This window comes from Geotrypetes seraphini, chromosome 12 (assembly GCF_902459505.1).
Source record: "Geotrypetes seraphini chromosome 12, aGeoSer1.1, whole genome shotgun sequence".
In the NCBI taxonomy this organism is placed as follows: Eukaryota; Metazoa; Chordata; class Amphibia; order Gymnophiona; family Dermophiidae; genus Geotrypetes; species Geotrypetes seraphini.
The window spans coordinates 59,498,301-59,525,064 of NC_047095.1; the positions used below are offsets into that span (position 1 = coordinate 59,498,301).

The 26,764-nt window shown below is 44.7% G+C and overlaps 1 protein-coding gene across 1 annotated transcript in view; it reads left to right on the plus strand.

The window, feature by feature from the left end:
* Positions 1-26,764, plus strand: part of NRDC (nardilysin convertase) — a 128,794-nt gene that overhangs the window by 57,445 nt on the left and 44,585 nt on the right. Inside the window, exons 15-21 of the mRNA XM_033916700.1 lie at positions 4,259-4,363; positions 10,407-10,530; positions 14,112-14,198; positions 15,327-15,446; positions 22,419-22,470; positions 23,966-24,116; positions 26,041-26,168. Of these exons, the coding sequence (XP_033772591.1) occupies positions 4,259-4,363; positions 10,407-10,530; positions 14,112-14,198; positions 15,327-15,446; positions 22,419-22,470; positions 23,966-24,116; positions 26,041-26,168 (767 nt within the window). The remainder of the gene's footprint in view (positions 1-4,258; positions 4,364-10,406; positions 10,531-14,111; positions 14,199-15,326; positions 15,447-22,418; positions 22,471-23,965; positions 24,117-26,040; positions 26,169-26,764) is intronic.

Consider the following 26,764-nt stretch of genomic DNA (forward strand, 5'->3'; position numbering starts at 1 on the left):
CCCCTACTGGGATGGGAAGACACTGCTCCTGGAAGGTAACTTTGCTTTGCTCTGTTAACAGGCACTGTGGTAACTTCCAGGACAGAAGGAGTTTCTTTCTTTTTCTATGTGTGAGATTTCTCTGTTCCTTCCTGCCTTTTCTGGTCCCGTCAGAAAGGAAAGAGTTTGCAATGTAGCCGTTTTGTTACTGTGGATGCTGAGTTTTTCTCTCTGCCCATTTACAGCTCAGCATAAACTTTAATATGCTGCCCCATTCTCTGAATTATTGCTTTACTCCCCCGCCTCCCTTCACTTTGCTGAATGGTAATTAATTGCTGTTTAGCAACTTTAATTGCAGAAAGTTTCTATAAACCTTAATATTTCTATAGGTCAGGATTTCGCTTTAAAAAATTGTCAATCCCCACTCACATGGGTAGAGAGTAGTGCCATATATCAGCTCTCAAAAATAAATCAAGAAAGTAAAGTAAACAAATATAAAAAAATTAAAATCAGTAATGGACAATCACAAGGTGACATTTTAAAATCAAAACAACCTTTCAGGATCTTCAGTCTTCTTTCTCTTAGCTCTATTACCTTCTTGTCTGTCTTTTTGTTCATTTTCAGCATTCTCCTTTCTCCATCTCTTCCTGGCCCTCTAAGACATGTCCTTTGATGTCAGACAGATAAAGATTTAAGACATTTTATTTGCATCACAGTTTCTACGTGTGTTGCTGAAGTAATCATATGAAGATGTGGAGATTATATAATAGGTTAAATACATAACACCAATCTCAGTAAAGGGGGATTTGTTTTGACTTGGAGGAGAGATGGGAAAATGAAGGTAGAGGAATGTGAGGGAAGGAAAAGAGTAGATCCTGGGTTAAAAAGAAATAAAAGGAGTGCTGGATGCTCAAAAATCACCGTTAAAATCCTGTGGGTCACTGTGATGCCAATAAATGTTCTAATTTGAAAATGACGATGGATGTTGCAACAATTTCGCATGCAAATGAGTGCAGAGGTCCACTATAATTATATTCGATCAGTCATTGGAGAAAGCGACTGACATTTGCGCAGAGCCGGCAGGGGACCCCTGAAGCAGTCTCCTGCCGTTCAGCTGTTCAGGGCAAGAAGAGTAGTGTTTTGTTTTGGTTTTAATGGCCAGAGATGATGTACGTGTTTTACACACACACATACATATGTGCCATTAAAGTCATGCCAGGACAGCTTAAAAACCCCCCAACAAAAAACCTTGGCAGGAGGGAAGCCTACTCTCTTCTGCCCCGGTTACCTGACACCCCACCCCAATACCCCTGAACTCCCCCTTCTTTAAATTGAAGATCGGCAGGAGTTATGCCCACTCCACCCCCCCCACCCCCACATACCTCTAAATTGAAGATTGGCAGGAGGAATGACCACTCCTTCCTGCCAGCAGGCTTGCCTTTTCAAAATGGCGGGTCTTTCCGGTGCATCCTAGGATGAACTTGGAGGAGCCTAATTCTGGTTCAGATACCTAAGGCCCCTCCTATGGAAAGTTCTTTAGGTGCCTGGGCTAATCAGTCTTAGGCCCCTCCCAGTGCATCCCAGGATGCACTGGGAAGGGGCAGGCCTGGCATTTTGAGAAGAAAGGCATTTTGGCAAGGGGGAGTAGGCATCCCTCCTGCTGATCTTCAGTTTAGAGGTACAGGGTAGGGGGATTCGTGGGTTTGCAGCAGGGTTCCGCCAACAGGAAAGAATGAGCATCCCTCCTGCTAATCTTCAATTTCAGGGGAGTGAGGGGTCTGGGTGCCGAGGCAGGAGGGAGCCGACTTCCCTCCTGCCAATCTTTTCTTTTTAAAGTTTGGGAGGGGGGATGTTGTCGAGAGGGGGGGGAGGCCCTACACAATGTATATTTTATTATCTTTTTTTTTTTTTTTTTTATAAAAATCTTTATTCATTTTCAGAAATTACAACAAGTGTACAATAATCACTCAGAAATATATTAATTAATCACTTGACAATCTTATTTGTAATCCTCCAAATATATAAATATAAAAGAATCCCACCCATATATTAATAATTAACAATTATCAATTATTGTCATTCATATTCCCACACCCCCCTTTATCTTAACCAATACTGAGTATTGGTTTTATTATCATTTTTAATGGGGACATGTATTGTGCTTGTATAACATATGCCCAACTTCTGTGCCCATTAAAAATAAAAATTTTAAAAAAGGTGCTGTATCAGGAAAAGAAGCCAAGCAAAGAGGGAGAGAGGTACTGACATTGGGGGGTAAGCAGGGAGATAGAGATGCTTAACTCGGGGAGGGGGTGGAGAGGAAAAAGAGAGATCCAATGAGGGGATTGAGGATGAGAAGGGGAAAACTGGATGTAGAGTGGTTTGGAGGCAACAGAAAGGAGAGACAGGATAGAGCTGAGAGGGTGAGTATAGAGAAACCATCAGCTCCAACATCCATTCCATACCCATCCCATTAGTATCAAACCCAGAGTCCAGGAACTACAGTCTAGAAATAGAAAAAGGGGTCACAGCAAGGTCAAAAATAGCAATAAGGGAATCACAGGTTAACAAGAAAAACCTGAAAAAGCAAGCGATTCACAGAAAACAGGACAACATTCAGTGCCCCTAGGGAGATGTATCCTCCAATCTATTCAGTATCTGACTTCGGGCTCTCAGTGTCTGGAATCTGCAAGTATGGCTCGCAAAGGGACAAAAATAGCTTCCGTCTTTTATAGGGTATAGTACTAAGTATTGTAGATTACTGTAACAGCCTATACCTATCATGCCCAAACTACATGATAAAACAATTACAGACAGTTCAGAACACAGCCCTCAGAATCATCTACTCACTCGGCAAATATGACCACATCACCAAAGCATACCTAGACTCACACTGGCTACCAATAAAAGCAAGATCCCAGTTCAAATTCTACTGTCTACTATACAAAGTAATACATGGAACAGCCCCCAGCTACCTAAACAACAGACTACACCGTAACCTCTCACACAGACTAAGGAGAACTCAGAGCCTATTCATTCACCCCCCTCTCAAAGGAACACGACGAAAGAAACTATACGACAGCCTTTTAGCGACACAGGCAGCAAAGATCGATACTACCATCACCAATCTACTGACCAAGTCAACAGACATTAAAGTATTCCGAAAAGAAATCAAAACTCATCTCTTCAAAAAACACTTCCCATCATCATAACCTCACAAAAGTATTAGAAAATGCTCTCATGACCACCTCCATCACCACCACCAGCAACACCCTGAATCCAGACAGTATTATCTCTATTCGTCTAAACAACCTATCACTATCTACTACCTGCTATCAATTTCTCCTGGAAAAGTCCAGACTAACAATTGTAACTAGACACATTCCTGATTACATGTACTGCAATGCTACTGGAAATGTCCAGTCCTCTAACTTGTAATCCGCTTAGAACCGCAAGGCACAAGCGGAATAGAAATCACTAATGTAATGTAATGTAATGCAATGTAATCTAGCATCCTGCACGTTCCAATTGATAATTGAGAAATGTGTACTCTCCAGGTCCAATAAGTGGGGGACTGCAAGGTGGTCCAGACCTGCAATATGGTTTTGTGACACAATAAACTAAGTTTCCAAATCCATGGTAATGTTCCCCTCCCCCGAATAGTAGAAGTTCCTGGCAAGCCCAATAACAGCAATTCAGAAATGCAGGGTACTACTTGGCCCAATATGCGTCACGTGTATGCACATACCCTCTTAGGGCTCTGTTTTACTTTATTCCCTCTGATTTCTTGGAAAGCAAGCCTTTCGTAAAGCATTTTTAATAAGAACATAAGAATAGCCTTATTGACAAAGACCAAAGTGGTCCATCTGGTCTGACCATTAAGGTGCGTAGTATAGTAATGGGCTCTCTGTGCAGATTATCATCTGTTTGATCTTTTCTCCTTTAGTCCCACTTTTGGGGTTTTGCTTCTCCTTACAACTATGATCCCCTGCCACTGGGACATAAGAATCAGCCCTTTTAAAACTGATTGGCTTCTGAAGCTTACTAAAAGATCATTGAAGCAGGTGTTCAAGGGTATACAGGACTGTGTATCAGTAACATCAGTTATCACACTGTTTTTTTTTCTTCTGAGCTATCGTAATTGACGCTTTGTGTGTAGATCAGTGAAGACAGAGGAAGAAACATAAATCTTTGGAAGAATTTGAATTTTGTCTGAGATGAGAAGCAACTGCATTACAATTTCACTAAGTTGGAATGAAATTATACCCTTTTTTTACAGACCGATCCAATAGAGTATGTGGAGAACATGTGTGAGAACATGCAGCTGTTTGCAAAGGAGGACATTCTGACTGGGGATCAATTACTGTTCGAGTATAAGCCTGAGGTGAGCAGAGAGCATCACCATGTTCTTAAGTCTTTGTTTTTCAAAAAGATTCTGCAATAAACTGTAATGTTTTATAGAAATTTGTTTTGGTAAATGCAACAGTGTTTCTGTAATAGATAAGTCAAAAATAAGAATTAGTACCTTCTTTGACATACCAATTTTCTATTCTTAGTAAATCTGTCCTTCAGTTAGATGAATTCAGGTTCAGTAATCCTTGATTTCTGAAATTCCTTATTGGTCTCCTAGAAGAACTAGTATCTCTTCATAAGGCATTCAATAAAAAGTCCACTTTTAAATAAAACATTGTTAATATTCATTAATGCAAGACCACTGTCCTACACAGATACTGCAGTATGTTTTCATATCTCTTTTAAGTCTACAGGTGAGCTTTGTTATTTAAGCAAAATGGTAGGCTTATTGGCATCAGTGGAGAATCTTGGCATTGTTCTTTAATGATACAATATTAAATTTTGCTGCATGAATGAGAAGTCAATATCTTAGCTTTTTTTTTTTTTACCTGTCAGTCTCCTTCTGCTCCTTTTCAGTTCAGTCAAAGCCAAGTCTTGTATCTGAAACCACAAGTCTTCTTTTGCAGCTGTCTGGTGATTTCCCAGCTCATTATAACTTACCCACAGGCTTGTCTGCAAAATAATGTGAAATAGTAGCATAGGTCAGTGGTTCCCAACCCTGTCCTGGAGGATCCCCAGGCCAATCGGGTTTTCAGGCTAGCCCTAATGAATATGCATGAGAGAGATTTGCATATAATGGAAGTGACAGGCAATCAAATCTGCTCCATGCATGTTCATTAGGGCTATCCTGAAACATCAGCTGAGCACAAGGAAACATCAAACAAGAAACTTAAAGATCAATCTACAAATCACGTCCAATTATCAAATCCCCCCCCCCCATTCTGGGATATCAGTGATCAAAGCCTGCAATCCCAAAGAATTTATATCAAAATGGCGATCACTAAGTGAAGTTATCCTGGATGAATTGGCCCTAGTACATACAAAGAACAGAATCGGCAGACAAGCCGACAAGTGGTTCGACGGTGAGCCACTCCTATTCAAAAGGCAATGCAGACAATTTGAAAGACAATAGAGAAAGAAGAGCCAGGAGCACACAAAAACAGCATGGGAGAAGCCTAATCAAACAATACAAGGTTAAACTAAAGGAGAAGCGGAAAGCATTCTATTCAAACAGGTAGGTCTGGAAGTTCAAGACACAAAAAAACTATTCAAACTCGTAAGAGAGCTCACAGACACCAAACCCTACCTGGCCACCACTGGAAAAAAAAACCCCCTCAGCCACCCAACTAGCAGAATTCTTTAAAAACAAGATCACAACTGCCAGGACCACCTTCAATGGCACCCCAAGCCTCTTGGACGAGGTAACAATACACTCCACGGTAGGAGAGTCAGTTGCAGCAGACAGGACAAGGATAAACTTTCTAACAATACAATGGCCTAACCTGAACCGACTCTATAAAATATACAGCTGTGCAGCATGCAACCTTACAACTGCTCTCCTTACCTGTTAAAAACCTCCACTCCAAAATTCCGAACTCACCCGATGCAGTGGGTACAATCAATGCTCACAGAGGGCCAATTCCCTTAAGAACTTAGCAAAATTATCATCACCCCAATCATGAAAGACCCTGAGGGTGCAACAGATCTTCCTTCCAACTACAGACCTATAGCTTCAATACCATTGTATATCAAACTAATGGAAGACCTAGTAACACAATACCTCACAAACTATCTAGAAGACCACAGCCTATTTCATCCTTCACAATCTGGGTTCAGGACCAACTACAGCACAGAGACACTGCTAGCATCTTGACTTGACACAGCCTGACAGCACATAAGAAGAAGCAAAAGGATGCTAGTCATACAATTTGATCTCCACAGTATTTGACCTGGTAGATCATACCACGGGAATCAATTTTGCCGTCACTGCCCCTACTCTCTGGAATTCGCTGCCTAACCATTTGCGCAGTGAATCCGATATAAAACAATTTAAAGCAAAATTAAAAACATTCTTGTTCCAGGATGCCTTTGGACAACAACTGTTCTCTTAAGGACAAAAAAAAAAATAAATTATTACTTTTTACCCTAACCTATTGTATTTTCCCTTTTTTGTTGCACTTTTCTCTTACGATTGTAGTTCTTCCCCTTTTTCCTATTGTCTATATGTCTTATCAGTGTTTATTATGACACTTAGATTTTATCCAGTATCCCCAGCAGAGGGAAAAAGAGGAAGTAATAGCTATAGCAACTCGTTCTTGCATTGTAAGCCTACCTTCTAACATGATAGAAATAAAGGTTATAAGAAGTTGTAGTTTATAGTCCCTCAATTGGACGGACTTGATTCTTTGATTAGTGCTGAACAATGCTGCCTTTATCTGTGCAATAATCACCTGTAGCGTGTTTTTAAAATGTTAATTTTTAGCCCAAGCTAGCAACATGAGAATCAGCTCTTGAAGAAAGCATCTATAACCATTCATTAGAGTGCATGTACTGTACAAGCTGTTGTAACATCAAAGCAGTGAAATCAACCTCCTGATGTACGTTATAGGACCCTACAGTACTGCACTGAAATGTACAGTTATAAAGTCCTTTTACATGTTATAGATAGGAATGGTTTAAGTGGCTAGTAACATGAGTTGTGAATGATGGGGTGAGATTGCTATGAAGGGGGCGATTGGGAGAGTGAATATTTGGTTGTGGAGGTGAAAAACTTCAAGCCGTTCTTTCGATATATTAAGGGGAAACGACCCACAAAGAAAGCAGTGGGACCGTTGGATGATCATGGAATAAAAGGAGTGCTAAAGGAAGACAAAGCCATTGCCAATAAATTGAACATGTTTTTTGCATCTGTATTTACTAAAAAGGATATACACAACATACCAGAACCCGACAGGCTGTATGCTGGAGGCGAAGACTGGAAACTGACAAGGTTGACGATCAGTCTAGAAGAAGTATGCAGGCAGATTGATAGGCTTAAGAGTGACAAATCCCCAGGACCGAATGGCATCCATCTGAGGGTCATAAAAGAACTGAAAGGGACTATAGCTGAACTACTTCAACTAATAGCCAATCTGGAGAGATTCCAGAGGACTGGAAGGTGGCGAATGTTACGCTGATATTCAAAAAAAGTTTGAAGGAAGATCCAGGAAACTACAGACCGGTGAGTCTGACCTCTGTACCGGGAAAGATGGTAGAGGCGCTGATAAAAGACCGCATCATTGATCACCTCGACGGACACAATCTGATGAGGACCAGTCAGCATGGCTTCAGCAAAGGACGATTTTGCTTGACAAACTTGCTGCACTTCTTCGAGGGAGTAAACAGGCAGATAGACAAGGGAGACCCAGTCGACATTGTATATATGGATTTTCAGAAGTTGTTCGACAAGGTTCCACATGAACCACTACTTCGGAAGATTGCGAGCCATGGAATCGAGGGTGAAATACTCATATGGATTAAAAACTGGCTGGCGGATAGGAAACAGAGGGTGGGGTAAATGGACAGTATTCGGACTGGAAGAGTGTCACCAGTGGGGTGCCGCAGGGCTCGGTGCTTGGACCCGTGCTCTTCAACATCTTTATAAACGATCTGGACATAGGTACAACGAGCGAGGTGATTAAATTTGCAGACGATACAAAGTTATTCAGAATAGTGAATATGCAGGGGGTCTGCGAAGAACTGCAATGTGACATAATCAGGCTCGAGGAATGGGCATCGACATGGCTAAGTGTAAAGTGATGCATGTCGGTAACAGAAATCTCAGGCATGAATACAGGATGTCGGGGGCAGTACTTGGAGCGACCTCCCAGGAAAGGGACCTGGGAGTTCTGATCTACAAGTCGATGAAGCCGTCTGCACAATGTGCGGCGGCAAAAAGGGCAAACAGAATGCTAGGAATGATAAAGAAGGGGATCACGAACAGATCGGAGAAGGATATCATGCCGCTGTACCGGGCCATGGTGCACCTTACCTGGAATACTGTGTACAGCATTGGTCGCCGTATATGAAGAAGGACATGGTAGTACTCGAGAGGGTCCAGAGAAGAGCAACCAAGCAGCTTTGGTTAAGGGGTTGGAGGAGCTGCCGTACAATGAAAGATTGGAGAAACTGGGCCTCTTCTCTCTCGAACAGAGGAGATTGAGAGGGGACCTGATCGAAACGTTCAAGGTCCTTAAGGGGATAGACTTAGTAGATAAGGACAGGTTGTTCACCCTCTCCAAGGTAGAGAGAACGAGAGGGCACTCTCTAAAGTTGAAAGGGGATAGATTCCGTACGAAAGTAAGGAAGTTCTTCTTCACCCAGAGAGTGGTGGAAAACTGGAATGCTCTTCCAGAATCTGTCGTGGGGGAAAACACCCTCCAGGGATTCAAGACAGGGTTGGACAGGATCCTGCTTAACAAGAAGTGCGCTGGTAGGGCTAGTCTCAGTTAGGGTACTGGTCTTTGACCTGGGGCTGCCGCGTGTGCGGATTGCTGGGCATGATGGACCACTGGTCTGACCCAGCAGCAGCAATTCTTATGTTCTTACTAGCTGATGCCCCGGCGTTGCACGGGTATTTAATTATAGCAATAACACTGTAAATGGATTCAAATAAAGATACTTTATAGTGGTGAATGAAATTATTTTTTTACAGCTTTATAAAAAGTACAATATTCAAATAATAATGTGAAATATTTGACAAAATGAATACAATACAACAAACACAAAACTTGATTATAAACAACAATTTTAGTTTCACCTCCAGGAGCAAGAACATATAAATTGTTGGGTGAAGAGACCCCCAGAACATATCACCCCAGGTAGTGAGGGATCTGCATACCAAGTTTCGTTCAAATCGGTCCCACAGCTTTTTACATTTTTTCCATTGACTTGAATGGGTGAAATCTGATTTTCTGTTTGTAGCTCCGCCCACGTGTGCAGGTGGGCCACGAGACCCCCAGAACATATCACCCCAGGTAGTGAGGGATCTGCATACCAAGTTTCGTTCAAATCGGTCCCACAGCTTTTTACATTTTTTCCATTGACGTGAATGGGTGAAATCTGATTTTCTGTGTGTAGCTCCGCCCATGTGTGCAGGTGGGCCGTGAGACCCCCAGAACATATCACCCCAGGTAGTGAGGGATCTGCATACCAATTTGCGTTCAAATCGGTCCCACAGCTTTTTACATTTTTTCCATTGACTTGAATGGGTGAAATATGATTTTCTGTTTGTAGCTCCGCCCACGTGTGCAGGTGGCCGCGAGACCCCCAGAACATATCACCCCAGGTAGTGAGGGATCTGCATACCAAGTTTCGTTCAAATCGGTCCCACAGCTTTTTACATTTTTTCCATTGACTTGAATGGGTGAAATCTGATTTTCTGTTTGTAGCTCCGCCCACGTGTGCAGGTGGGCCGCGAGACCCCCAGAACATATCATCCCAGGTAGTGAGGGATCTGCATACCAAGTTTCGTTCAAATCGGTCAAGCCGTGTTTGCGTGATCGCGGCACATACACACATACATACCTCCGATTTTATATATATATATAGATGTAGGCTGGGTGGGAATCTTCTTCATGTAGCCTTGTTTGTTTAGGAGGGATAGGATATTAGCTTTTGAGGGTGTGGGGTTTTGGAAGGGAAGTGAGGAGTTCACGCTGCCTAGCGTGTCGATTTTGGTTTGCTATTGTGAGATTTAGTTTTTTATTTGTACATGTGGTCCCTAGCTTATCTTTCTTCTTTATTGTTGGACTTCTGCAATGTTTGTGTTTATATATTTTTTCCTTTTTTGGCAGAATGAAGGGTGTGGGTGGAGGGAGAGTGGGGGATTCCTGGTATATTTGTATTGAAGATTGGCTGCACCTTATTCTTGCCAAGGTGATCATGTTAAATAATATATGAACTGACTTCGCATTCAACACAAACCTGTCTATGAAGGTGATCATGTTAGGCATATTTATTATGAGATTCTCATGCTGCTTGTTGTATGAAGGATATTTGTTGGCGAGTAACATGACATGTTGCTTTCAATCTAGATAATTGCTGCTGCCCTTAATGAACTCACACCTCAAAAAGCCAATTTATTTTTGCTATCTCCTACTCATGAAGGAAAGTGTGAGCTGAAGGAAAAGTGGTTTGGGACAAAGTATAAAACAGAAGGTAAGGCAGTCCTTTTTCTACAACTGGATACACTGTGCCTGCATGTTTGGGTATTGTACTGTGCACACCTTGGAGCTACTTTCTGTATATAGTGGAGTCTTGGTTAACTGGGTCTCAGTTAACAAAAAAAATCGCTGGTGGAAAGAAAAAAAGTCTCCAAAGCACCAGCAGCAACATCCTGAGCCACAAATCCTCCCACCCCTAAGCACCAGCACGGCATCAGAGCTCTCTTCCCTCCCTCAAACCCTGAAGTGGCAGAAGCAGGAGGCGGTCCTGAGCTGCAAACTCCCTCCCTCCTCCTCTCCCTTCCTTACCCGAGCACAGCCGGTCAGCAGGAGGCTTCAAAACAGGCTTTCCTAAATTCCTCATAAGTAGTAGACGAAAGCAATTGTTCTAGGTCTTCACCCCATGATGCTGCTTGGTGTGAGAGAAGATGTTCATGGTGTTTTTTCAGTTTACAACCTCTCACTGGGGGGGAAACGAAATTGGAATGTGAGCTTCTCTTGTGTCTGTTGGCTGAGAAGACGAAAAGGTCAGTTATATATTTAGGGGCAAGTCCGTGTAGTGCTTTGAAGCAGAAGCAGGCAAATTTAAACTTTACGTGTGCCTCCATTGGAAGCCAATGCAGCTGCCGGTAGTAGGGTGTCACGTGGTCAAATTTCTTTAGCCCAAAGATCAGTCTGACTGCTACATTTTGCATCAATTGTAAAGATTGCATATTCTTTTGGGAAACTGCTAAATAGGCGATGTTACAGTAGACAAGTAGACTTAGTAGAACTTCACGATATTGCGGTATATAAGCTATTATTATTATTATTCAACAGGAAAAATTGTTCAGTCCCGCTATGCCAGATAAATCCTTGTCATCGGCATTGACATCGGACCTTGCATCCACAAAACTTGTTAAGAAGCCCTCTACTTCCAAACCAGCGTTTCAGGCCTCCTCAGCATTGAGTCCTTTGATGCAGGCCAAACCTCCACATCAATGCTTACCTTCTGTGCCAGAGTTGTCTCCCATGGGGCGTGCATCCTCTTCCAGGTCTCCTACCCCCAGATGTCCAGCAGTACCATTGATACCCGCTCAGTCTTGGGTATCGGTACAGGATTTTAGATCTCAGGTTGATGTCTTTCTGCACAAACAGTTTGGAAGTATATTTAAAATAATCTCTGTGCCAATGTTGGCACCGACCTCATCGGTTCCAACTAGGAGGAAGGTATATCATACAATGTAAACAGATCTCAGTTCATAGGACCTCCCATAACATACGTTATCCCAGGTACATATTCTGTCCAGTTTCAAATAATCATCTATACCAAACCAACGTTAGACCAGCAAAATGCTGTTAAAATATGTGTTGCTGATATAAATATAAATTTAAGTTTTTTAATAGCTATATAGATAGATAATTAATCAATAAACATTATAGTAATGAATTGTTGACATCATATTAGAATCAATTGGGAAGAAATTTAATTAATTTTATACATTAAAAAATATATTTTTAATACAATATAATTAAAATAATGAACTTTAATAAAGGTAGTAGTTAATTAAGGGAAGGAAAGGAGGTTTGGTATAGATGATTATTAGAAACTGAACAGAATACGGACCTGGGATGACGTATGTTATGGGAGGTCCTATGAACTGAGATCTGTTTACATAGTATGATATACCTTCCTCTTAGTTTAAGGGCTCCTTTTACAGAGGTGCGCTAGGGCCTAAATTCCCGAGCGCACTAGCCACTGCCACCTCCTTTCTGGTTCAGGTAGATTTCTTACATCTTCTTCCGTAAAGACCGAAGCAAAGAATTCATTCAGTCTTTCCACTATGGCTTTATCCTTCCTGAGCGCACCTTTTACTCCTTGATCATCCAATGGTCCCATGGATTCCCTAACAGGTTTTCTGCTTTTGATGTACCTAAAATGTACAGACTCTAGAGTGGATGGTTTAGATGGTGAAATACACATTTTCAGATGCTTAAACCCACATGTGCACCGGTGCATTGTCATGAAGAAGCAGCATGCCTGCTGTGAGTTTTCCTTGTCTTTTCTCCTTGATTGTCTCCTGCAAAGTGATCATTGTATTGGCTCTTCCCGGATATGATTGTCTTGTGTGGCATGAACTCCAGGAGCAAGAGTCCTTCATCATCCCAGAAGACAGTTGCCATGATTTTTGCCTGCAGATTTTTTGTTTTGAACATTTTTGGGGTGAGGATGGCTTGTGTTTTCACTGTATTGACTCCATTTTGGACTCAGGATCTCTGTGATAGACCTGTCTCATTTCCAGTTACCAAATGATGAAAAAAATTCACTTGGTTTTTCACAGAGCATCTCCAAGTTCTCCTGACAGCACTGGAGCTTCGTGGTCTTCTGCCATGGTGTTGGCATTCTTGGAACCCATCTTGCACTAACCTTGGACGCACCCAACTTTTCATGAATTATTTTCCAAACAGTACCTGCCAAGATGCCCATTTCTTCAGCTATTCGGGAAACCTTAATTCGTCTGTCTGACAGAATTGAATCCTCAACTTCCTTGCATATTTCTGTGGAAGTTGCTTCCATAGGCCATCCAGTGTGAGGGTCATCTTCAGAGTAGACTCTCTACCCCACTTAAACTGCTTGCTCCAAAATTTTACTTTGTAGGATGATGGGGCAGACTCACCATAAACTGCAGTCATGCGTCATGAATCTCCTTTGGTTTTTTCTTTCTTTTGTGAGAAATTTTATCACTGAACGGTGCTCCAAATCTAACAGTTTCTTACTTGATTCACATGAGGACTCTCCTGACATCCTGTCTCTTGTAATGTTAGACTTGCACTGAGCTGCAACTGCATGAGTAACCTTGAGACATAATGCTTAAGTACCTGAATAAATTCATGTAAACTGTTCTAAACTTTCCTGGGAGAACGGTATAGAAAAATTGAATAAATAAATGTTACAACATGCACAGACTTATTTCAACTTGTTTGCTACTTTCTTTCATACTCGGATAGATAAATTATTGAACACCCCTCGTATCTTTATTTTTTTGGGGGGGCGGGGTGCTTGTTTCAAATAGTTAAAAATGCTGCATTAAGAAGAAGAATATGTAAGCTAAAATACCTTCATATCTCTACTTTTCTGTAACCAGTATTGCTATCTTGTGATCTAGTGTCATATGTAAACTAGTGTTTACTTAATCATGCATGCCTACCTGTATCCTTTAATGTAGATGTAAAGAAACCCACCAATTCATCTGATCACAAACTCGTACATTCACTCAACCTTTCTGCTGCCATCTTCTCCATTCCCTCTGTTTCCTTAACTGTTGGTAGTAAGCTGGTATCTTTCCATGTAGACAGCTTTCAAGAAGCCCACTTCATGAGTAAAGTGCTTTTATGCCATTGGAAATGGCTTTGGAAATTGCCCCCAGTCTCGCTGAGCAACATTTTCTTGTCTTCAAATTCATATACAATGCTAATCTTGCAGTCTCCTTTTGCTGTCTCCTTTGCTGTTTCTAGAGAACATTTCTTTTTTTATGACTGATTTAAGGCAAAGAAATGGATACTAAATAATAACTTATGGTAATTGAATGCATACAGATATTGAGGAAAACTGGATAAATACATGGGCCAGTGATTTTCCACTAAATCCAGATCTACACCTTCCAGCTGAAAACAAATATATAGGTAAGTGAAACATTTTGTTTCTTCAGCTCTTCAGAAGTCTGACTTCTACAGTGAAAAATGGCGTTATAGGTAGGGACAAATGTACAGAAGGGACTTACACAATTTTTCTTAGACTATTTTTAATGAGGCACACTTTTATTCTTGGTGGCTTGTAGTTGTGAGCTTATTGGCATACATCTTAACTATGTAAATGTATAGTTTGGAACTTAATTTATTACATGAAATTTCTCCATTAAAATAACAAAACACCCCCCTCAATAAAAAACACTCAACAGCCATTTCCTTGTCTATTAAAAAAAACAAAAAAAACCCCAAATCAAAGATCGGCAGGAGGGATGCCCACTCCCTCCTGCTGCTGCCATCGCACAACCTCCTGACTTCCCCCTACCCCCTACCTTCTTCCCGAAGGCCGGCCAGAGGGATGCCTAGCTCCTCTGGCTGACAGCCCCACCTCTTCAAAATGGCAGGCCTTCCTCCTTCCCAGTGTATCCTGGAATGTGCCAGGGAGGGGCCCAAGGCTTTGATTGGCGCAGGTACTTAAGGCCCCTTGGGGTTGTCGGGGGTTTGGGCGGCAGCAGGAGGGAGTGGGCAGGAGGGGGAGGAGGATGTCAGGGGGAGGGGGATTGTGTGTCAGCAGGAGGGAATGAACATCTCTCCTGCTGCTCTTTGATTTGGAGTCTCTTTCTCGTATTCTGTGCATGTGCTGATCGCTATCACCAGCGACTCATCCCAAGCAAATTTAGCAATCCTTCGTGACTCCATGAACCTCATTTGCATGCTTGGTTTTTAGAGAATGACTTGTGTTTTTCAATTCGTTACATTTACATCCATGACAGCGGCCCGTTGGATTTAGCACGAGTGTTAGAGAATCTGCTTCTGAATCTCTCTCTCCATCTTCACATCTGCAATATCAAGGGGTAATCTTGTTTGTACAGCAGGAGAGAGAGAACATACCTCTATTTGGTATCCCTCTTCAGCTAGAAGGTGCCAAGTCAGAGCAGTTAATGGCATGTTAATAGCCTCCATTCTGCATTGAGGGGTTAAAATGCAGCTGCAAAATTTTGATTCAGTATAATTTAAGTATTCTGCATGAAATTCTTACTTACCTGTGTGTTAATTCCAACTCAGCTACTGATTTTGCCCTGAGGACCTCAGACTGTTCTGACACTGAGTATCCAGTCAAAATATTGGACAAGCAACAAGGCTGCTTGTGGTATAAGAAGGATAACAAGTTCAAGATTCCAAAAGGTAAAAGACCTATTGTAATATTCAGTCCTACCATAATTTATCTCCCCTCCTCCCAGTCTTCTCCCTTTTATTTTTATTTTATTTTATTAACTTACCTATTTTCTCTTCCCCCTAGTTTCGTGTACGTCAGTCCGTTCATGTTCTCTTTTTATTTTTACTTTTAACTCTAGATATGTTATATCTTTAATTTAAAATTTTTCTTTTAAAATTCATTTTATTGTAAACCGTTTAGATACCTGTTTGATAAAGGTATATCAAAAATAAAGACATTTGACAGTAAGTGTTAGCACTGATGCCTTGATGCTCAAAAGGTTTCCATACCAGTAAGACTCATTAAAACAGTCTTTATCCCAGGACAAGCAGGCAGCATATTCTTAACGTATGGGTGACGTCACCGACGGAGCCCCGGTACGGACCTTTTTAACTAGAAAGTTCTAGTTGGCCGCACCGCGCATGCGCGAGTGCCTTCCCGCCCGACGGAGGAGTGCGTGGTCTCCAGTTTCTTCGTTTCCGCGGAGCGAAGAAGACGCATGTGCTTTCAACGGCCATTGAAAACTCTATTTTTGCCTTCCCGCTCGCGATTTTTGATTCCTTTTTGTTCTAATTTTTCTTGTCTTTCGACTTAATTTCTTAAAAAAAAAAAAAAACCTCGTGTCTTTTTTCTTTGCTTTGCAGCCGGCCCCGGCGGGGCCTGTTGTAATCATCCAAGCCTCCGGGTTTGATTTCGCGGAGGCCGTGTTTCCCTTCATGCCCCCTCAACCGAGCTTCAAGAAGTGCCAGCGGTGTGCACGCCCGATCTCTCTAACTGACCCACACAACTGGTGCCTTCAGTGTTTGGGTCCAGAGCATCGGGCTGACACCTGCACCCGCTGGGCTACACTTAAGAAACGCACTCTCAAGAACCGGCAAATACAACAAAATATTCTTTTCGGTACCGGTTCTACCATGGATCATGCCCCGACGTCGACGGCACCGCCTAAATCGACACCGACCACATCGACGACGCCTGATCTTCCTTCGGGGTCAACAGCGCCAGGTAAACCGGCTAAGAAGCCTTCCACTTCCCTTGAGCGCCCTCCAGTTACCGCGGTGACCCCGGTCCTTCCGGCGTCCCGCCGACCCCGTAAACGCTCCGCTCCGATCTCGGTGAGTGCCTCGTCATCGGCCTCCTCATCGCCGGAGCGTCGAGCAGCACCTGTGGTACCGAAGAAAACTAAAACGGTACCAGTGCCCCCATTGGAGGACCGCATCTCGGCCATCCTCCAGGACAAACTCCAGGAGCAGCTTCAACAGCAACTCCAACAGCTCCTTCCGACCCTACTGGCACCGCTCCTTCCGGTACCGGTCCGGCCCGAGCCTCGCACCACTCCACCGGTGTCCACCCCCTCGGTACCGATGGATACTTCCATGCCGGTCTTATCTGCCCAGCCTGCACTTCAGACTTGCGCTGCAGAGGACCCCTCCCGGCCCCAAGATCGACACCGGTCGTCTCGGGACCGGGATCGGCACCACTCCTCCCAGGACAGGGATCGACGCCGGTCTTCATCTCCCGGCACCGTATCCATGCGATCTGGCAAGTCCCTTTCTAAAACCCGCCATACTGAGCCGGCCATCAGGGACCCAGACTTATGGGAGCAATCCCCACTCGGTACCGAGGAGGATGCCTCTTCTACAGATGAGGAACCCTCCATGGCTGAATCCACCTCCAAGCCTGAGCAATCCTCCTTCACTAAATTCCTTCGGGAGATGTCTGCGGCTCTCTCCATACCACTTGAGTCCGACTCCAAGAAGTCCCAGGCCTTTTTAGAAGCCTTGGACTTCGACCAACCTTCCAAGGAATTTCTTAAACTGCCCGTACATGATATCCTACGGGAAACATTTTATAAAAATTTGGAGAATCCCCTTACTGTTCCAGGTGCCCCTAGGAAACTGGACAGTTTATACCGGGTCATCCCTATTCCGGGATTTGATAAACCCCAATTGCCCCATGAGAGCCTCCTAGTAGAATCCACTCTCAAAAAATCTCAAGGTTCCAGTGTTTATGCCTCCACCCCTCCTGGCAGAGAGGGAAAAACAATGGACAAATTTGGAAAGCGCCTGTACCAGAATGCCATGCTGGCTAACAGAGCCAACAACTACACCTTTCATTTTATATGAAATACCTGGTGCAACAACTTTCTGCTTTACAAAAATATGTACCTGAACGCAAGGTCCCACTGTTTCAACAGCAAATTTCCACCCTCCTTCAGCTCAGAAAATTCATGGTGCGCTCGATTTATGATTCCTTCGAGCTCACTTCCCGAGCTTCTGCACTGGCAGTAGCCATGCGACGCCTTGCCTGGCTGAGGGTGTCTGATCTTGATGTGAACCACCAAGACCGCCTCGCCAACGCGCCCTGCCTTGGTGATGAACTTTTTGGGGAGTCTCTGGATACCACAACACAAAAACTTTCGGCTCATGAGACAAGATGGGACACCCTCATTAAGCCTAAAAAGAAGACTCCACCTGCACGACCATACAGACCTCAGTCCTCTTACCAACGTCGCTTTTCTGCTAGGCCGCTTAATCCTCCTCAACAGCAATCTCGTCGGCCTCGCCAACAACAGCAAGCTCAGGCTCGCTCTCAGTCTCACCAGGCGACCAAGCCTCTCCCTCAGACTAAACCTCCTCAGCCCTTTTGACTCCTTTCTCCAGGGCATAGCCAGTCTCCAACCGTCGATGCCTCTTCCTCAACCTATCGGAGGCCGCCTCACCATCTTTCTACAACGCTGGGAGGCCATCACATCAGACCTGTGGGTCCTCAACATCATCCGTCACGGATACTCACTAAGGTTCCAGACTCTTCCTGTAGATCATCCTCCCGTAGAGTCTGCTTCTCACTCATCCCAAACTCCACTCCTCCTCAGGGAGGTCCAATCCCTCCTCCTCCTCAATGCCATCGAAGAAGTTCCTCCAGACCAAAGAGGTCATGGATTTTACTCCCGCTACTTCCTGGTACCAAAGAAAACGGGAGATCTTCGTCCCATCCTAGACCTCAGGAACCTCAACAAGTGTTTGGTCAAGGAAAAGTTCAAAATGCTCTCCCTTGCCACACTTTACCCTCTTCTATCTCAACACGACTGGCTATGTTCCCTGGACCTCAAGGAGGCCTACACTCACATTCCAATCCATCAGGCTTCACGTCGCTACCTTCGATTCCAGATACAGAATCACCACTATCAGTACAAGGTACTGCCTTTTGGTCTCGCATCATCACCCAGGGTGTTCACCAAATGCCTGATTGTGGTAGCGGCTTTTCTCAGGTCCCACAACCTACAGGTGTTCCCCTACTTGGACGATTGGTTGGTGAAAGCGACTACATCTCCACTTGTGCTCCAAGCCACCCATCAAACCATCTCTTTCCTCCATCTCTTGGGATTCGAGATCAATTATCCCAAGTCGCATCTGCTTCCCACACAACGCCTTCAGTTCATCGGAGCAGTTCTCGATACCAATCAGATGAGGGCGTTCCTTCCTGCCGACCGGCACCGCACCCTACTTCACCTTTGTCGACAGGTGCTCCTCCATCCGTCCATCCCTGCTCGGCAGATGATGGTCCTTCTGGGCCACATGGCCTCGACAGTCCATGTGATTCCTCTGGCGCGACTCCACCTCAGGATACCTCAATGGACCCTTGCCAACCAATGGTCACAGACCACGAATCTTCTTTCTCATCCCATCTCTGTGACATCGTCTCTTCAGCAATCTCTTCAATGGTGGTTGAGCTCCTCAAATCTTTCCAGGGGACTTCTCTTTCATCTACCCCCCCATTCCATGGTCATAACCACGGATGCTTCCCCCTATGCATGGGGGGCTCACTTGGGCGATCTCCGCACCCAGGGACTCTGGACCCCTCAGGAGCGTCAACATCACATCAACTTCCTGGAGCTCAGAGCCATGTTTTATGCTCTCAAGGCTTTCCAGCATCTCCTCTACCCCCAGGTTCTTCTCCTGTGCACGGACAATCAAGTCGCCATGTACTACATCAACAAGCAAGGCGGCACCGGATCTCGTCCCCTTTGTCAGGAGGCCCTCCGAATCTGGACCTGGGCCACGGCCCACAATCTTTACCTCAAAGCTGTCTATATCCAGGGCGAACAGAACTCCCTGGCCGACAATCTCAGCCGCATCCTTCAACCTCACGAGTGGACTCTGGATCCTCCCACACTCCACTCCATCTTTGCTCGCTGGGGCACCCCGCAGGTGGACCTATTTGCAGCTCCTCACAACCATCAGGTGCCCCAGTTCTGTTAAAGACTCTTCTCTCCGCATCGTCTGGCCCCGGATGCATTCCTGCTCGACTGGACGGATCGGTTCCTCTATGCCTTCCCTCCACTTCCTCTGATGTTGCGGACCTTGTTCAAACTCCGCAAGGACAGGGCCACCATGATCCTCATCGCCCCTCGGTGGCCTAGACAGCACTGGTTCTCCCTCCTGCTTCAGCTCAGCTCCAGGGAGCCCATTCCTCTTCCTGTATTTCCTACTCTGCTTACTCAGCAGCATCAGTCTCTACTGCATCCCAATCTGTCTTCCCTCCACCTGACAGCTTGGTTTCTCTCGGGCTGACCTCTCCAGAGAACCTGTCTCAGCCTGTCCGTCGCATTTTGGATGCCTCCAGGAAACCCACCACACTCCAATGTTACCAACAGAAGTGGACCCGGTTTTCCTCTTGGTGCCTCCTGCATCATCACAATCCCACCTCATTGGCGGTGGAGACCGTACTGGACTATTTGCTCTCTCTGTCTAATGCTGGCCTCAAGTCCACCTCAATCAGAGTCCACCTCAGTGCCATCACTGCTTTTCATGAGCCTATCCTCGGAAAACCTCTCACAGCTCATCCTCTGGTTTCCAGGTTCATGAGAGGCCTCTTCAATATCAAACCACCTCTACAGCCTCCTCCGGTCGTCTGGGACCTCAATGTGGTTTTGTCAGCCCTCATGAAACCTCCCTTTGAGCCTCTTGCTACTACTTCGCTCAAACTTCTCACGTGGAAGGTGCTTTTCCTCATTGCCATCACCTCTGCCAGGAGGGTCAGTGAGCTGCATGCACTGGTCGCCGATCCACCGTTCACTGTTTTTCACCATGACAAGGTGGTTATGCGCACCCATCCTAAATTCCTCCCCAAGGTGGTTTCAGCCTTTCACCTCAACCAGTCCATTGTGCTGCCTGTCTTCTTCCCAAAACCCCATTCTCATCCTGGGGAACAGGCGTTACACACGCTGGATTGTAAGCGTGCCCTTGCTTACTACCTTGACCGTACCAGGGCTCACCGCTCCTCTCCTCAACTTTTTCTGACCTTCGATCCTAACCGTCTGGGTCATCCTGTATCTAAACGAACGCTGTCCAATTGGCTTGCTGCCTGTATTGCGTTCTGTTATGCTCGGGCCGGCCTGTCACTGGAAGGAGCTGTCACGGCCCATAGGGTCAGAGCTATGGCTGCTTCTGTGGCTTTCCTCCGTTCCACGCCTATTGAGGAAATCTGCAAGGCGGCCACTTGGTCTTCAGTTCACACATTCACTACTCACTACTGTCTGGATACCTTCTCCAGACGGGATGGACACTTTGGTCAATCTGTGTTACAGAATTTATTTTCCTAATGGCCAACCATCCCTCCTCCCTCTCTGTTAGCTTGGAGGTCACCCATACGTTAAGAATATGCTGCCTGCTTGTCCTGGGATAAAGCACAGTTACTTACCGTAACAGGTGTTATCCAGGGACAGCAGGCAGATATTCTTACGACCCACCCACCTCCCCGGGTTGGCTTCTTAGCTGGCTTATCTTAACTGGAGACCACGCACTCCTCCGTCGGGCGGGAAGGCACTCGCGCATGCGCGGTGCGGCCAACTAGAACTTTCTAGTTAAAAAGGTCCGTACCGGGGCTCCGTCGGTGACGTCACCCATACGTTAAGAATATCTGCCTGCTGTCCCTGGATAACACCTGTTACGGTAAGTAACTGTGCTTTCTGGCACAGAAACTCTCCTCCCAATCCTTGTAGCAGCCACCGAGAACCCTATTTAAATGCATTATAAGGAGCTCATTAGTATTCTAATGAGTTCTCCTTGTGTTGCACTAAAGGGGATGCTTCTCCTTTTAGGATTGTAATTTTCTGGCAGCTCTGGAACTGCCAGTAACTGTTGTGTGCTCAGAACACACACACAACACCCTCTTAAAAAAAACAAAACAAAAAACCCCCTCATACAGCCTGCAGCTAGCCACCCTTCTCCTTTCTTCTGCTCAGTTGATGGTGGCTCCAGAGCCTTGATCAGCTGAGAGTCGGCAGAGGGGAGAGCGGCTTCCCTTTCTGACTCAGAAGCTATGATCAGTTAATTGGGGTTTCCCCTGCCAATTCCAAAACAGGAGCCAGCAGGGGAAAAAACAAATCAACTGATCAGGACTTCCCTTGCTGGCTCCTGCTTTGGAGCTGGCAGGGGAAACCCCAGTGAGCTGATTGTGGCTTCAGAGTCAGCAGGGAAAATAGCAAATCAGTTGAGCTGGCAGCTGCCGCTCTCCTCTCTGCCGGCTCTCAGCTGATCACAGTTCCAGAGCCACCATCAGTTGGGCAAAAGAGGAGAACGGTGGTTCCAGGCAGGAGGAGAAGCTGTGCCAGGCGATTTGCTCTTCTGAGCTGGCATCAGGCACAGTTCCTTCCCTGTTTTACTAGGCTACTCTGCATGAATAGCACTTATATGATTTGCATGCTATTTGTGTGAGCATAGCCTGGTAAAAGTAAATCACTTCCAACTCAGTATTTTTTACCAGGTTGATGGAGCTGTGTGCATTCTGCCCTGAGACAGTAGTGAAAAATTGATGTTGATAGTTCCTTGAAGATTACAACATGTGTGGTATTTTAAGGTGATGATGGGGAAATTCAGAAGAACCAGCGTCCATTGTTGGACTATTTAATTAACTTCAAATAAATGTTTGTTTTTCAGCATATATACGTTTCCATTTGATATCACCTTTGATACAACAATCACCGGAAAAGTAAGAATATATATATATATTTTTTTGTTTTGATATTTTTATAAATTTACAACTTGCTGTCTATGTCATCTTACAAACTACTTTTACAGAGACTCAGAAACTGAAAAAATACATAATACAGAAAACAGGTTGTTAATGTAAAACTTGCCTGTCAAGTTTCAAGTTTTATTAAAATTTGATAAAGCGCCAATCATACATTCTAAGCGTTTGACAGTTAAAAAATTAAAAAGGGGACAATTAACAAACTTATTGGTGACATGACAGTACGTACATGGAAACAACAACGGGATTTCAGTACTGTCCCTTTCAAAAGTTTTCATACCTTTGCATATTCTTCACACGCTGCTGACTAAAATAAAATAATATACCTTAGTGTTCATACCAGACTACTTGTGGGTTGTAGCTGCCAACCAGCAGATGGAGACAGACTAAAAGCTTGTGGGCACTGTGCTATAAGGGCATCAGGTAGACCAGTGTCTCTCAAACTTTTTCGAGCCAGGGCACATTAAAGGTAGTGGCCATGGCTCGAGGCACCCAGAAGAGCGCGGACATTGCCATGATGACATCATGCTAGTGCCCCTGGAAAAAGTCATTGACAGCCTACTGTGAGCTATCAAAGATTCAACAGGCCCAACCCCCCTTAAAATGAGGGTCTTGAAGCATAGGCATATAATTACCCAGATAGTCATGACAGAAGGGAACCTTGTTATCCCAGGACCCTAATTTGATGCTCTGGCTACAGAAAGCAGACGTTTATCAAACAGGGTGCGTGTCACTAGAAAAGGGAGAGGTGGCTTTCAAGCAATGCTGGAGGGTTTGGCCTCAAAGGAATTCCCTTCTAATTCTCAGTCATTGAAAGTGGGGAATCATTTGTGACAGCCTTATTGGAAAGAAGTTGGAAAGATTTTTTTTTTTTTTTTTCTTTTAAACGTTCTGACCCTGGAACTTTTATTTTTTGGGGGCCTCACCAGTTATACAGTAGGGTTGATAAATGTTCATATGTGCTTATTAGAGAACGACACGGGGACAAATTTGTCTCTGTCCCCGCAGGAACTCGATTTCCCCATCCTGTCTCCGTGAGTTTTGTCCCTGCCCCATTCTGTAAGCTCTGCCTAACCGCATAAGCCTCAAACACTGCTGCTGATTTTAAAGTGTTTGAGGCTTGTGCAGATGAGGTCAGAGCTTGCAGGAACGGGGCAGGGACAGGAAAAGAACTTGTGGGGATGGGACGGGAAAATTTGTCCCTGTGTCATTCTCTAGTTCTTATGCTTTTTAGGCATGTTTCATTTTATTCAAAAAGAGTGCATATATGTATGCATATGTGCATAGCCTCATCTTAATTGGAGAGAGCTACTGCAGTTCCACAAGAAGATGATGTTTTGGAATGACTGGATGTTGGACTGTTCTCATTTCCCCATAGAAACACTATGAAGCGTGTTATGTGCGTGCATCACCAGTGAGCACATTTCCAATTTCTTTATTTCCTTTCTTACAGTCTGGTACTGTTTGATATCTTTATGAACATCTTGGCTCACAACCTTGCTGAACCTGCATATGAGGCAGATGTTGCTCAGCTGGAATACAAGCTAGTAACTGGAGAACATGGTTTGATCATTAAAGTGAAAGGATTCAATCATAAACTAGGGGTGAGTAATCATATTGCTTTTCCGTTTTTTTTTTTTTTTTAACATTAATCACATGTACTGTATTTTTCACTCTTTAAGATGTACTTTTTCCCCCCCAAAAGTAGATGGAAATGTCTGTACGTCTTATGGAGCGAATATTGCATCTGGTGGTCTAGTGGTAGACCGGGCCAGGAGGGATCCGTCCCACCAACTAACAATTTTCTACCCCCCCCCCCTTCCCGGTACCTTTTTAAATTCTGGTGGTCCAGTGGTGTATTGGCAGGAGTGAGCATTCTGCGCTCCTGCCCCACACTGAGCCCCTCCCTCGCTGGACAGCTGCCTCAGATCTCATGGCCAGCGGCGCACAAGGCAGGAACGAGCTTTTCGCCTGGGCCTAGGCCGCTCCCTGAATGGCTGCTGTCAGTTCTGAAATTGTGAACATTTTTATAGAGGGATCATTCAAAGAAGATATACTATGGGCTAGATTCACGAACCTGCCCGATCAGGACCGACCCGTGCCTGATCCGGGCAGGTCCGATGGATTCTTCAAAGTCCAATATGCAGATGGAGGTGATCGGAGGAACGCCCCCATCTGCCTGCACGGATCACTGGTGTGCAATCCTGATGCATGCGCAGACCATCTGTAGATGGTCTGCGCATGCGTCTACACCCATCCAGCCGTGAAAAGTCAAACCTTCTTTGAATAGGCGATCGTGAAGAAAATTAGTTTGAAAAGCGGGATATATGTATGAGTTTGGAAAAGAAGGTGAAAATAACATGTGCACCATTTCCCAATGAATGGGAGATTTTTCTGTGCCAATTATCCTCCCCCCCCCCCCCATTTTGTTCTTTTATAGATTCCAGGAACGGCTACGTGTTCACATTTCCCTGCCTAATAATAACGGCTGTGCGCCGACACCATCTGATTTGCTGGCTTGATTTTGGAGACACATGTCTCCAAAATCCACACAGGCTGATCTGCCTTGCCAAAAGCCGGGTCCCAGATCAGACCCAAACTTTACTTCTCCTCTTTGCGGACGGCTAAGTGCACACGGAACTGAGGAATTGGGGCTGTGCAGTATGCGGGAGAGGCAATTAATTTAAATGCGCTCTGAGCTTTTTTTCCAAAAAAAAAAAATTTTTTAACTTTTTAGCCCAGAGAACCCGTGGTTTTAACCTGTGGGTTAAATCCATGGGCTCGCAGTGCGGGGAAGGGCAGGAGAGATTTGGGGTGGCAGGCAGGAGAAAACCGGGGATGAGCAGGGCGGCAATTCGGGGCGAGCAGGCAGGAAAGATTGGGCAGCGCAGGGTGGAGGAGAGAAGGGCAACGAACAGGGCTTCTGGAGCTGGAGAGTCAGAAAGACGTTTTCGACTGGTTCCCAGCAGTCGCTTCTTGGGTTGATCAGACAGCCCAGTCGGTTTTGAAAATTTCTTTGGTGAATTGCGTCCCTGTCCACTTTGCATGCGTTTCTCCGCATTTGCATGTACGGATTCGAAGCGGATTGCAGGAGAGGTTAGTGAATAGTGCAGGAGGGAAATCTGGTCGCAAAGAGGTCACAAACCGATCAGTACACGATCGGTTTGCTTTGTGAATCTAGCCCTATATGAAGATATACTATTTTGAATTAGCGTTTCAAGTGACAATCAGTGAGGAATGGAATATTTATTAGTGCTCTGAAAGCACATGGATATGAATGTATGGTATGTTTTTCTTCTGGTGTGAGTGTGTTATAGATTTTACATGATCCCTCTATGGGTCTCTACTATTCTTTTCCTTTTTTTATTTTTTTATTTAAGTGTTCACTTGTATCCTGATGGGCTAGGTGGTATATCACATTTTAAACAAACTAATTCCTTGTTAATCTTGTTTTCATGCAAGGTTTTTTCATATACTCTTTTCCTTAGATCTTTTTCTCACCCTGCTGGTTTTTGTCTTTGTTTCCAGCTGCTGTTTCAGCTCATCATTGATTACCTGGCTGATTTCACTTCAACCCCTGCTGTTTATGAGATGATAACTGAACAGCTGAAAAAAACCTATTTCAATATCCTCATCAAACCAGAGAAACTGGGGAAGTGAGTTTAGAGGCATCAAGTACACAACCTGAACAGTTTATCTGGGTGAAGTTTTTAAATGATCTGGGATCACAGATGGTATTTGTGACTGTAATAGAATTAAACCAATTTCATCCTGAATTCTGCCCCCAGACAGCTGGATTTACCTGGATATGACCTCTGGGGGAGAGAGAAGCACCATTCCGCTGGGGGGTGGGGGGGACATTGGAGAGAGAGAGAAGCACCCGCAGGAGAGGGGGTTGTTGTAGAGAGAGGGAGAAGCACCCACAGGGGGTTGGAGGAAGGTTGAGGCTGGCATGTTTACCCCTTCTCTCCACAGTCATCCCACTGGCCTCCCAGTCTCACTTTAAAAACTAATTACGGCTTGCAGAGGATCACCGTTGTTGTAGCAATCCATCGCATGTTCCCTCTTACTGCGCCCCTCCTCTGACATGACGTCCTGTTTTGGTCTGTGAAGGACCGCGGCAGAGGGAACATGCAGCTGAGGCTGACGGCAGCCTGCCAGAATCGCTACAACACTGGAGATCCTCTGTTGCCCATAATTAGTTTTTAAAGTGAGACCGGGAGGAGAAGGAGAAAACATGCCGACTTTTGGG